At 51.4% G+C, this 13,696-nt stretch overlaps 1 protein-coding gene across 16 annotated transcripts in view; it reads right to left on the bottom strand.

Annotated features, from left to right (window-relative positions):
* The window catches only part of MARK2 (microtubule affinity regulating kinase 2), a 57,957-nt gene that overhangs the window by 13,265 nt on the left and 30,996 nt on the right, over positions 1–13,696 (bottom strand). For 15 of the 16 annotated variants that reach the window (XM_082477596.1, XM_082477605.1, XM_082477601.1 and 12 more), the window contains 2 exons: positions 2,132–2,311; positions 1,838–1,891 (listed from right to left, as the gene is read on the bottom strand). In XM_082477596.1, coding sequence (XP_082333722.1) covers positions 1,838–1,891; positions 2,132–2,311 — 234 coding nt within the window. Of the gene's footprint in view, positions 1–1,837; positions 1,892–2,131; positions 2,312–6,838; positions 6,941–13,696 lie in introns of those variants that run through there. The other variant, XM_082477591.1, reaches the window with a different exon arrangement.

Below are 13,696 nucleotides of genomic sequence, written 5' to 3'. Positions count from 1 at the left end.
TTTCTTTTCCTTTAATGAGATCCCAGAGCTTTTGTGAGCTGGAAAGGAAAAGAAGAGACAGGTTTTCCCATCTTCGAGAACCTGATTCTGATCTTGGCTCCCTTTTCTTGTTAGAGCCCAGGTTTTTCTTGCTTTCTTCCCAGGCCCAATAGTTATCTTGGATGAAGAGGCAAAAAATCCTGGATGCCACCTCAGGGGCAATAATGGGCCTGGAAAGGGCGTTCTCCTAGGAGAGCGTGGAGTTTTCTGGGCTTGTCTAGAACCCCGAAGAGGTTAGCTTCTTCAGTGTCTGTCCTTCAGGGATCATTGCTGGGATCAAATTTAAACAGAGTGATTTGGCCAGAATCAGACTGGCCTTGGCAATGGAGTGTGTTTAAAGGCTTTAAAAATGGCTATATTTGTCTGGTGCTGGTGCTTCCAGCCAGTCAGGAAGAGGCAGGGAGAAAAAAGAGGTGGGAAATAAGATGGCCTAGCTGACTCTGGCAGGCTAAACTGCTCCAAAGACCAAATGGCCCACACCAAGCTGGCTTCTACTCTGTGGGGTCTGAGCCAACATGTCAAGAGTAGCCCTCTTTCCCTTCCTTCCGGAAAGCTCCCAGCAGCAGGGAAGCCCTGGTGATGACAGCCATGTTTCCTTTGAGTCAAAGAACTTTGAGGGGATCCCAGGGGTAACAAAAAATAGGAAACACCTTGGTTTTGGCTGTCAGCATGTCAGGGTACCTCAACTCACACTAATTCTGTGAGTGTCTCGCTCAGTAACAGCTCCCAACCTCTAGTCCCAAGCTTCCCAATCTCACTGTAGTTGGTTGTTAGCATCAGGTTATGCCCTCTCCTAACTTAAGTAACAATGTGTTCATGAAAAGAAAAACTCAATCTGCCACGAGATGCAAAGAATTAGATTAATCAAGGTCAGAAAATCTGAGCCAGGGTCAGCTGGAGTATGAGGAAATCTGACTGACCTGAATAGGGGCAGCTTTTTGGGAGCCTGACGGGAGATTTCTTCCTTCCCCTAACTGCCGGAGCCCAGGGTGGGGGCAGAGGGCAGACAGTTTCTAGTTCTACACCAACCAGTCACTGGTAAGCTGTCCCTCTTCTGCAAACGAAAGCCTTCTTTTCTCACTCCTACATATGTGGTCTCACCTGGAGGGTTCCCCGACCAGCTAAGTAAGACCTCAGTTTTCCACTGTAAGTCAAGAAGGGAAGGAAAAGTTCAACCTCATCTAGCAAAGACTACATGCAAAGGACTCTGCAACTGTTAGTCAAAAGAAGCCTAGAAGTGAGAAGGAAAACTGGGAGGACCTGTCATTAATCTGCAGGTACTGTCAGAGGCTTGAAACTGGAGTTTAGTTTCGAAAAACCCCAGCCTTCCATACCCATTCTCTGAAATGTAGCTGGCACAGAATCCAGTGGCAGGTTCTCTGCCTCCTCTTATCCCTGTACTTCTAGAGCCACTCCCCTGGATCATTCAGATCTTACAGTTAACTGCATGTGTTTCTAGTAATGGCTATATACCTGTGTTTTTGCATAGGGCTGGTCCCAGGCCAGAAGAAAAGAAGATGCAGGAAGTAGGTCAGACAGGTAGGCCAAGGGGCTGGAAAGGGGCAGAAAGGCTTCTAAAAGAGCCAGTGCCTGTGGCCAGGAAGCTGACTCAGGAGGAGCCAACACAGGTGATCCAACCAAAACCCTAAAGACGGCAGAGCCATGGGAAGGGATGGTGGGAACAGTGAAACGACCAGAGATTCTGAATTAGGGGTTCAAGAGGAGGTCCAAATGGGGTCAGCAGATCATCAACTCCTGATAGAGGTTTAGAAAGGGACAGCAGGTACTGTGTGCTTACCTTCTGGAGGCTGGAGGAGTTCAGTTGAGTCTTGTCAATGATCTTCACAGCTACCTGAACAAGAGATAAAAAGCCCAAGATTACCTCTTTGACCAGGCTAAACTCAGGACTCGAATCTACTTCCTCCTTTGTATTTCTGCCTCCTTTTGGCCCTATCCCTCTTAGCACCCCTATCTGTTCAGATCTCATTTCTGCCTGATAAACAAAAGGCTGGCTGTGGTAGAAGTCCCACTACTACCTGCTGGGGTATCAACAGTTGGGAGATGCTGCCATGTCCCCCACCCCAGAGCTCACCTCTTTCCCAGTAAGGATGTGCCGAGCCAGCTTCACCTTGGCGAAGTTACCCTTGCCGATGGTCTTGAGGAGTCGATAGTTGCCAATATGGGGCTGCTCATCAGCAGAAGTGGCTGAGTTGCGGCCCCGCAGCATGTTGGACTTACTGCTGGGCTTGGAGTCGAGGTGTCCCAAGGTGGGCTGCAGGGTGGAAACATGTACACCTTTGAGTATGCTGCCCTTCCGGTTCCCCATACCACTGCCCTTAGCTCTCTGCAAAAAACGCAAGAGGCTGGGGTATGGGGGCAGACTCCAGGAGGCTGGTAGGCATGCAAAGAAAGAATCATAAGGCAGGGGGATAAAAGGAGGTGGGAAGAGCGCCCACCTTCACTCCAAAAGAGCACAGCCTAAGGTCCAACGTCAACATCCTGTGGGCGTTGGAGCTTAGGACCTAAGCTGTCCCATCACTGGCTCCACTGCCTGGCAATACATCCCCTATAACAACCCAACAGTTCCTCCACCTCACGTGGGAGAGCGCCGTCTCCCGTCCTCCCTGTCGCCTGTTCACACTTTGATAAGGCTACATCTCAAAGTCGCAGGAGCATGATCAGAATTACTGCAAAGCACTCACTGCCACCCAACACTTTACATTTCTCTTTATTATGTATCACTTTACATTAATTTGCTGTCTATCCAACAAGAATGGAAGCTCATGAAGGCAGGCATGTATCATTTATTCACTGATACATCCCTGCACCTAGACAGACTGGATTATGGTAGATGCTCAATGAATACTTGTGCAATGAAAAAATGGAATGACAGGGTCTGCGCAAGGCCACCCTCTGCCCTCCTTAGATATCCCATAGCTCAAATCAGGGTGTGAGGAAGCAGAAATGACAACAACTGGCACCAACAGGTATATAAACATAACACAAAAAAGGTACGGTCCAGATGAAAACATACATCTGTATGAAGACCTGTACAGTCCTCAAAGATCTAAGTGTAGAGTTCCATGTGATCTAGCAATTCCACTCCTAGCTACATACCCAAGAGCAACTTGCACACCAATGTACATTCGTAGTATCACACATTCATAATAGCCAAGAAGTGGAAACAACACAAATGTCTGCCAACAGATAAGTGGATATACAAATTGTGAAATATCCACATAGTGGAATATTCGTTGGCAATTAAAAAAAAAAAGAAGGGACTTCCCTGGTGGCACAGTGGTTAAGAATCCGCCTGCCAGTGCAGGGGACACGGGTTCCATCCCTGATCCGGGGAGATCCCACATGCTGCGGGGCGACTAAGCCCATGCGCCACAACTACTGAGCCTGCGCTCTAGAGCCCACACGCCGCAACTACCAAAGCCCACGCGCCTAAAGCCAGAGCTCCGCAACAAGAGAAGCCACCGCGATGAGAAGTCCACACACGGCAACAAGGAGAAGCCTCCGCCTGCTGCAACTAGAGAAAGCCCGTGCGCAGCAACAAAGACCCAACGCAGCGCTCCCCCCCAAAAAAAGAAAGAAAATAACTTAAAAAAAAAAAAGTACTGACATATGCTACAACATGGATGAACCTTGAAAGCATTATGCTAAGTGAACAAAGCTGTTCACAAAGGACCACAGGTTATATGATTACATTTATTTGAAATGTCCAGAGTAGGTAAATCCATAGAGACAAGAAAGAGATTACTCTAGGGCTGAGGAGGGCTGAAGAGGGTGAGGGGACTTAGGGGTAACAACTAAGGGCTGTGAAGTTTCTTTCTGCAGTAATGAAAATATTCTAATGAAATGCTGACTGTGGTGAGGGATACACAGCTCTGAGAATTTACTAAAAGCCACTAAATTGTACACTTTAACGGGTGAACTGTATGGGATGTGAATTACATCTCAGTCAAACTGTTAAGAGTCTGGTCTAACTCTGGTCAAGAGCACTGACTTGCCTCTTCCAGAATACCTGATGCCATTGCTCCAGCATAATGGGGATAAAGTGCTGCCAGAGTCTCATCCCAGAACCATCCAGAGCTGCCTTGGAAACTTCAAGGAAACAATTTGGAGGGGAGCAGGGTGACCAGAGAAGTGTGACTCAAAATTCTTTCTTTCACGGTCCTTTTCTGGCTCTAAGTGAAGTCCTCAAAAACCACAGAGAAAAGAAATGACTTGCTACCACCCAAGGAACTGTCCAGAGTTCCTTGGCAAGAAGCGTGCTTCCCCAGCCTGTTGCTTTTCAGCCCTAAGGGGCTATGAATAGGGAAAAACTTCCCTCTGCCCCAACTTCCAAGACAGGAAGATGGGTGGAAAAGTTTCCTTGGCAACCTCTAATTCACCTCCTAAATTTCTTGTCACTCCCCTGTTTTCTGAGGATGTGAGCCAAAGGCAGCAGGGTCTTGACAGTCCCCAAGTCCTCAAAGTTTGCAATGAGAATTTAGTGTCTACCTGAGGATTTGGGTCCTTTGCTCCCTGAAGCCAAATCTGGGAACCCCACTGCCTATCCTGAGCTCTGCCCTGCCCATCCCTCGCCATGCTTCCCGCTCCAGGGGCTGCTCTGTGTTGCGCAGCAGGACAGCATCCCCGCCCCGCCCCCCCCCCCCCCCCCCCCCGAGGCTCAGCTGCGCACAGAACTTCAAGGAACAGCAACAACCCTCCTCCTTACTGGGACAGAGAGGGGTGCTTAAGAGTATAGATGCAGAGACAAACTGCCAGGGTTCAAGTCCCAAATCTGCCACTTACTCAACACATGTTAACTTTATTATTATCAACAACATCCTTAAGAGGGAGATGAGATTATTACAAAGCAAGAAGGAAATCATCTAAAAGAAGACCGATGCGGGATGATCCCACACATGGGTGTCAGGAGATGGTCTAGTGGGTGCCGAGGAGCTCTGTCCAGAAGAACTAGGTTCCAGTCCTGGCTCCCCCACTTACTAGCGTTAGTTTCCTTATCTGTAAAGTGGTGATAAAGTAGTCCCTATTTCACATTCATTAGGTGACAGAAAATATGTAAAATGCCTTATCCAATGCTCAAAAAAAGAACAACCATGAATGCCATTATTTTTAGTTCCTCAATACTACAAAGCCTATTTGCAAAGCCAGAAGTCTCATTGTCAGCAAGACTTCTGCATCTAAGTCAAGCCCTCCTAAGCCAGCTGCAGCCTAGCTGGAGGCCAAGAGATGCTATGTATGGGCCCCCCCGGCTGGGGAGAGGTCCCGGCTGAGCATCAGCCGCCTGGCCTACACCAGCCCCTTTAGCCTTCACAGGAGGGGACTCGACAGGGCAGCTGTGGAGGGCTGATTCCAAGCTAGGTATCCAGGACAGTCAAAGAGAAGGTTCTGCTTGCCCGGGACCCAGAGAAGCAGAGGACACTGGTGCGTGCTCTTGGATCCCCTGCTCTAAAAGTCACACACTCCCCTTGCAGGACCGAACTACCCAACTCTCAGGACTCAAAGGACACAGTCCTTCTCTTACCCCTTCTGCCCCTTCTATGTTGTGAGATATTTCCCACAGCAGGGATGCGGGACAGGGTGAGGAAGCAGAGAAAGGAGAAAGTCTCTAGTAGGAAATGTTCCTTGGACCAAGGCCCCATGAGAGGCGGCTTCTTTGAAGGCTGAAGAGGAGGTAGGGGTGTGGGTGGCTATCATGGAGAGAGAGTCCCATCCCTGGTTCTCGACTAGGCCCATGTAACCTGGACCCAGGTCTCACCAACAGGGTGGGGGGCTGAGGACTAGCTGCCCTTCTGGGCCAACTAAGCAGGATCTAGCTAGAGCCATGCTCTGCCCCCCACCTCCATCCTCCTTGCACACAGTAAGACATGGAACACCAGACATCCTCAAAGCTCTGGCTGACATCACACCATAGGCAGGCCCCAAAGGTCTGAGGCCAGTCTGTTGAAAGCAGACACCACGGCTCTCAGGCAGCTTTCAGAAAGAACAAGGGGTCACCCTGTGAGGCAGTATTTGGAACCAAATGGCAGAACACGCAGGTTACTAAGCAGGCCTGATTCAGAATTAGGGCCTAAACAGCTTTGAGGTCCTCAATCGAGAGGAGAGAAGGCAGGACATGAGGATGAAAAAAAAAAAAGTCTTATATCCAATGGGCCCTTCAACCTGGATCTCGGAACTCGGCCTAGGCGTGTTGCCACGTTCGCCCGGAAGACAGCCTCCACCCCGAGAGGCCCGGCGCTGACTCAGGTAGGCAGCGCCCCTTCCCTAATGCTGGAGGCCCTGACCAACAGTTCTCCCCTAGAAAAGCTCACGCTTTGGGGCTCTGCACTCAGGTTTGGCCTCGAGTGTCCTGAGACTTCCCTGGGGCCGGGAGGGGGCCAAGCTGGGAAGGGGGAGAGGCAGGCACGCCCTGGCCAGAGGCAGAGCGAGCCTGGGCACCGTGGAATGGAGGAAAAGTGTCCCTTGGGCACCGGCCCCGGGCGGCCGCCCCAGATCCGTCTCCCCTCACGGCAGCACTCGTGCGCCCTCCCTGGGCCTCTGCCTGTCGCCAGCCCGTTCCCTTCACTCTGGCGGGGCCTGCTCACTCGACCTAAGGGGAGAGTCTCCTCTGGGTATTCGCCCCCTCTTCCCTTCTCAGCCAGTGCCTCTTCCCAGGAGGAGCACTTCCCTGTGCTAGTTGCTGCCTGGCTCCATTTAGCAACTCTTCAAAGATCCTGTGTTTGCGGTGAGAGGGATGAAAGAGGAGGGGGCAATTCCACAGCAAAAAAAAAGGGGGGAAACATACCCGGCTGGAGAAAGGGACAAGGACTACCAGCGACTTCCATCCAGCAGAGGCCACGGCAGAACCTGTCAGGCAGTGAGGGCAAAGTACAGAGGCCGGGAAGAGCCAGGCCCAGGGCGGGGGCTCCTGGCTCCGTCAGCCTCCCTTACTCAGCTGAAGCAGGCGACACCTTCCACCACCTCGTCAGTGAAAAGGAGCGAAGCAGCCAGGCCAAGCGGCTCCTGCCTGGGAACCTGGACTGTGTCGCAACCGAAACCACCACTAGCAGAGAGAGCCCAGGCTTGGCAAGGAGAGCAACGGGGACAAAGCCCTGCGGCTTCTTGTGGGCCAGGGTCTGGTAGCCAGAAAATGCATGCAGTCCTCGGACACTACCCAGGAGCAAGGTGGGAGGAAAGGGGCAGGGGGCTAACGGGAAGGAAGGGAGACAGAGAGAGAAAGAGGCGGGTTTAGATCAACTTCCTTCTCCCTTCCCCTCCCCCTCTCCGGAAGTGGGCTGCCCCACCCTCCCCAAGGTGCTTTGCTGGGTAACAGCTGGGAGAGGGTGAGGAGGAGACTTACTCCAGCCCAGGTTGTCATAAAGCCATTCTCTCTCCTGCAGCAGGTGGGACCTGGGTAGGGGCTCAAATCTGCGGGAGGAGTACGTGTGAATCAGACATGCTGACCCAGAGAGCGCCAGCAAACCACCCATGGGGTGGGCGGGAGCAGAAACCAGCCGTCCAACAGTGGCACACGGACCTCCTACTTCACAAAAAGCAGTGTTTAACCTTAGGAAAATGCACATTCCACTTATACAGATAGTATTCTGGACATAATATCAGGAGATTCAGGAACCCTGGAGCCCCTTAGGTCCATGGGTTCTAGACTAAGAACCTCTGTCACTGATAGAGAATGAGATGCTTAATCCTAAATTTTGCCCAAAGGCTGGGAACAAACCAAATGCTTCTCTACATCCCTTCCAGCCCTGATTCTGGGAGTCTATCTCCAGGTTCCCACCCACCTCCAAGTCTCCATCACTCTTGAGGGCCTGGGGGCAGCAGGCGCAGCCATTCCTCACACCTGCCTCCAGCCAAGCCCCTGCTGTCTAGGCATCTGCTGTCCTTGTGGCAAACTGGAGCCCTCCCCGTTTGTGTTCTGGTCTCGGCCTTTCTTCTGGCTGCCAGATCAACTTCACATTCATTCCACTACTCGAGGCTAGGGTCTTTCCCACTAGGCAGCTCTTTAAAGATCTCATGCTGGGAGGCCATAAACCCCTCTAGGGAAGGGCAAAGCCTCCCAGTGACCTCACAGCACCTGAGCACAGACACCTGGGAGACCATGCTACTCAGTGTTCACCTTATGTATGAACCCTGGTCAACAGATTCGGCATTTCTGGTACTACCATCTGCTGGCACGTACTTCCCATGTTCTCCACACCATAAACCTACAGGGTAGGGAGCATCTTCATTTTACAGATGAGAAACTTAAGCACAGAAGTTAAGAGACTTGCCCAAGGTCAGCCTCCCCGTGCAGAGCTGGGCCTGGAGCCCAGGGCTTTCGCGCCCACTCCAGCACTCTGCTGTTCCTCACGGTCCCCTTCACCAGCTCCTCTTCGATGCTTCTGAAGCCTAATCTGCTCTTATTTCTCCCAAAAGAAGAATGAGTCCTCGCTCTTCCTCCACAGACTAGGAAGAGGGGAAAGATGTGAAGATTCCGGAAAGGTGCCTGGGACAGCAGGAAGGCCAACGTCCGGGTTAAGGCCAGTGGGGGGCAGGGGCTGTTTTAAAGGCCTACCCAGGTGGTCCCACAGCACCCCCTGCTCTCACTCCTTCCCAAAGTGTGCCCTCATCTCAGTGGAAGAGGTCAGGCTTTATTCTGGACCCTAGGCTCGGGCTTGCCCCTCCACTCAGATGCCAGAGCGGGATCAAATGGCTTCATTTCCCAGTCTCCAGGATTTTGCAATGTGACAGAAGGATTGTTTCCTCAATCTTATTTGTGGGAGGCAGTAAGGAGCTTTGTAAACTGAGGAAGTACCAAGCAGTGACCTCAGAGAGGCTGGGGAGAGACAGGATGGGACTGAGCTGAAACGTCACATGGCAAATCGCTAGTTCTTTAACCCTTCCTCCTTCACTGCATCCAGGAGCCTTCTTTGCACCCTTTGATCCTGAGCAACTGTCACTCTCAACTGCCAGGAGTCAATACACCAGTGGAGCATTCTGGGTAGGAGAGCTCTGGTAAAGCCTGGTAAGCACTGACCAGTGGAGAGTCTGGATGTACACCCCCCAGCCCCAGAATGGACTGTGATGTCTCCACCTGGGGAACCCCCACCATCCCTTAATACTCTGTCGAAGAGCGGAGGTGGGCTTGTGTAAAACTGCCAAAGGGCTGCTCCCTTTTTCCAACCAGGGTAGGTGCCTCCCTGACAAAGGAGGCCAGCAGAGCCTGTGACTGAAGCAAAGCCGAAAGCAAGGTGGTTCACTGCCCTCCAGCTCTCTAAGCTGCAAGTCTCACCCCAAGGCTGGGAGACCAGCACTGCAGCCTGGGCCATGCAGGGAGCCCACGCGCCTCAAAGCAGCCACAGCAGAGCCAGTGCCTGCCTGGGAAGTCCGGCAGGCGAGAACTGACCTGGAGTGAGATCCGAGCTGAGCCACCTACGGCCCCTTCATGCATGGAAGCTGCGGTGCAAGCAGTACCCCTCAAACCTCCTGTCTTCTGAGCCACTTGAAATGCTGGGCTCCTCTTCAAAGACGGTGGATTCTACTGAGCAAGCACGGCTTCAGAAGCTTCCACACCACTTTATCCCTGAGAATCTGCTCACTGGGGCCTGGTCTCTATCTCAGTCCCCAATTACTGTTGCCCGTTCAGCAAACCTTCATTGAGCGCCCACCTCTGGAGCCTGTTGCAAAGTACGGAGGGATCTGGTTCCTGCCTTCTAGAGACTGAGAGGAGGGGAACCATAAACGAGACTCACGACGGTATCTCTGCTTACTTGTTAGGCAGGCAGGATAGCACAGCAGAGCTCTGGAGGCAGCCGGAGGCGGTGGGGGCCCTGCCTTCGCTCCTTACCAGCTCACCGAACACCACCAGCAAGATCACTTGGCACCTCTAGGTCTCAGTTTCCTCACCTGGGACATGAGGACACTAGCTGTTCCCACTTCACAGGATTAGTGCGAAGATGAAATGAGAAAATCCACGCCAGCGTTGACCACGGTCGCTGGTGCGCAGTAAGGTCTCGACCATGTTTTCTATGATCTCTCTTCACTTTCAGGTAGGGACCTTTGTTTCCCATCTACAGGGGTTCTCTGAGCCCTGAGAAGAGCTATAATCTCTAAGAACTTGACTACAAGTACCAGTGTAGCAAAGCTGGTATTCCTTCTAGAATGAGGAAAGTCAAATTTCTACCATGGCTGGGCTGTCAGACAAAAAGGACCCTCCTTCCTAACACCACTCCTGCCAAGAGAAGTGGGTGAATGAGAAGGCAGCCACGCCTCTGCCCTCTGAGCGGCCCAGAGCGGGAGGAAGGTGTGCCCACTCTTCCCTTCCTCATCATTTCCTTAACTCCTTCCTCTCAGAAAAGGTCCAAGAAACGGCCGACATACCAGTACCACATGGTGCCAAGGGCTGGGGGAAGCTCACATTGCCAGCCTCGCACTCCATTCGGCTCCTCCCTACCAGTGGGTTACCGTAACCATGGAGACCAACAAGTTCCTCCATATCACAGGAGAGCCTGCCTGCCAGCAGCCCAGGGCTCTGGGGGAGGCAGAAGGCAGCCTGCAGCAGAAAGGTCTGGCTCGCTTTACAGAGGACTGTGGGGAGCTGATGGGAGACTAACCAGTGAAGCTGAGGTGCCTGGGCCTCCCTCCAACTTCCTTTTCTTTGCCCAGTAGTTTGTTTTTAGCACATTCATTGTCTGGCTGTATGTGGTGTGGTAGTGAAGGGTGTCACTCTGGAGTCAGACAGATCTGCGGTGGGACCCCAGCTCCACCACTCTGGCTGCTGCGTAGGGAATGGACTGGAAGGGTGGTGTGAAGAGCTACACAGGTCCACACACACTAAAAGGCTCCAGATCTCACATAATACCTTCTTTTAAGTGATCCAGGTAAGTAAACCCTCTTATCCCTTGTTTATCCCAAATCCCTTTGTTCAAATAGTTATCCAGACACCTTCTTAGCTGAGAGTGATCCCTCCCTTCTCTGACTCTCACAGCACCCTATCTGTATCCATTCAGCCCTTCTGACTTTGTGCCTCTATGCCTTCACCCCCTCTTTGAGCTCTGAGAAGTCAGAGGTCACCGTTGTATGCCCTTAGTGCCTAACAGCGCCCCACGTTATAATGCTTACGGAATGTACACAGAATAAAAGTGGTACAACTTTTTGATCCCTAAAGTTGCTCCCCTCCTCCCCCAAGGAGATAAGCAAGGGCAGAGGAAGGAAGATCAAAACCTCTGGCCAGAAGACCCCTTTCCCCTCTTTCAGGGCATTTACTGCCCTTTGAAGTTGGTTGGTTACTGTCTGTCCTTCCCACTAGACTACACCAGAAGGGGAAGGCCCCCGGTCTGTCTGATTCATGGCTCACAACAATGTCTATAACACAGAGCGGAAGTATTCAGTAAGGTAATGAGTGAATAAATGTGAACAAATGAATAAATAAGAAAACATGTTGGGGCATCTTCGTGACGGTCTCTGGGATACACGCCAATAACCCGTATCAGTGTACTCTGCACACAACATCCAAGTGGGCAGCGGGTCATGAGACCCCCCTCTCCCAAAAATGGATGACATCCTTGGAGCGTCAGTTCTACTAACAAGCTTTCTCTCAGGCGGTGACAAGCCCCTTGGCACTCTCATCTGTCACAAAGCTTGAGGCAAAGGTGGTCACCGAGGAGAACTGGAGGCAGGCTCAGAATACAGGCACAGCTGAGGACCAGCAGCACCCCCCCCCATCCCTGGCTCCCCTCAATCAAGCCTAAGCCCTCCTTTCATCACAGAGGGGGATCCCTCTCCTCGAACTTCCTGCTGCCCAACAACCACCAGGCCCTCCCACTTCACACAGTTCTCTCTGCCTCTCCACATTCAATCCCTCCACTGCCGTGCTACCAAAACCACTGTGTCTTGCTGTGACAATGCAATGCAGCTTGAGCCATTCTAAGACCTACTGATTTGGGGAAGTGACAGTGACTTTAGGAGACATTTACTTACTGTTTGCCACACTGAGAGCTGCTTTAATATTTCCTCTTTGAACCAATGTACTGATTGCAAGGCCCTGTCAACCCTAGAGAGCCAAAAAAATTCACCCATATACACCTGCCTTCTGTCCACTGCACAAGCAGCGTTCCCACCTGGCCACCAGCCTCCCCAAACTGCCTCCTGTTACAGAAAAGCAGAAGGACTAAAAACGGCAGCTGGGGAGCTCAGGTGACTCACCCAGCATAATCACCTCCTCCCAGAATCTCCCATCTTCTCCTGGGGTTTTTGCCAACACAAAATAAAAAAGAAGCACGAGATCTTAAAAAACAACAACAACAACAAAAAAAACCCCCTCTCTCAGCATTTATGCAACAGCCTTTCTACCTGGGTGCAGATTTAACCCTTTGTCTCCACCCCTTCCAATGCAGTTTCCTTAAAATGTTTTTATGCTGAGGCCGGAAAACAGGCCTTCCGGGTCTTATCTGGTTCCAGCTCTACACTGGAAGGTGCTGAATAAGACATGTGCCTCTTTCCACTGCATCTTCCTCTGGAAGTGGAAAAACTACTACTTTCCTACTCCTCCAGTTTCAAAGAGGCAATTGAAGAAGGAGGAGGAAATAGCAGAAAAAAGATTGGGACAAAGTTTGCTGCCCCAGAAGTCACCATGGTCAGAGATCAGAGCTCAAGCAGGACAAGAAGTAACAGAAACCACCTAAGGCCGGCACCACCACTCTCAGAACCTGTCTCCACCTGGCCGGGCTGCAGTGTGGCTCTTCCACGTACGTGACCACTAAAACTCCAACTGGCTGCTCTTTCCATGAGCAAACCCCCATTGAGTTGTTCCTGCTCAGGAACAGGGAGAGGTGTTATCTTCCTCCTACAACAGATCACTAAAAACCCAAGCAGGTGAGGACACACGAGCTGTGGAATGAGGGACGCCCCTGTTTCCGGTGCTACCTGACAATGGGTCGAATCAGTCAAAATTGAGAATTCAGTCTCACCTGTTCCCAGAACAATCACAGGAGCTGCACATAGCTCTCTAGCAAACTTTCTGGGTAGGAAGTGGTGTGTGTGTGTTTATCTTTGGCATTTGGCATCTAGAAAGACAACTTACTTTTGTGATAGCTGGTGCTATGACTACAAAGTAATGAGAATGCTCCCACAAGGCACATGCAAATCTGCTGCAGCATATTAGTCAAGAAATCCCCAACTTGGGACTTCCCTGGTGGTCCAGTGGTAAAGAATCTACCTTACAATGCAGGGGACACAGGTTCGATCCCTGGTCAGGGAACTAAGATCCCACATGCCGTGGGGCAACTAAGCCCGCACACACCACAACTACTGAGCTCGCATGCCTCAACTAGAGAGCCTGCGTGCTGCAAACTACAGAGCCCACGCGCTCTGGAACCCGCGCGCCACAACTATAGAGCCCAGGCGCCCTGGAGCCCATGCACCACAGCTAGAGAGAAGCCTGTGCACAGCAAGGAAGAGCCCGCACTCTGCAACAAAAGATCCAGCATGCCTCAACAAAGATCCCGTGAGCCGCAACTAAGACCCAATGCAGCCAAAAATAAATAAATAAATAAATAATCTTTAAAAAAAAAACAGGCAAAGGACTAAAAAAAAAAAAAAAAAGAAATCCTCAACTTACCAAAAGTTCTGTTCTGAGAAGGAACTATTTTTCCATAGAAACATGTTA

This window comes from Balaenoptera physalus (assembly GCF_965194825.1).
Source record: "Balaenoptera physalus genome assembly, chromosome: 10".
Classification (NCBI taxonomy): domain Eukaryota; kingdom Metazoa; phylum Chordata; class Mammalia; order Artiodactyla; family Balaenopteridae; genus Balaenoptera; species Balaenoptera physalus.
The sequence above is the reverse complement of the archived record's forward strand: the minus strand, read 5'-3'. Positions and strand labels throughout refer to the sequence as shown.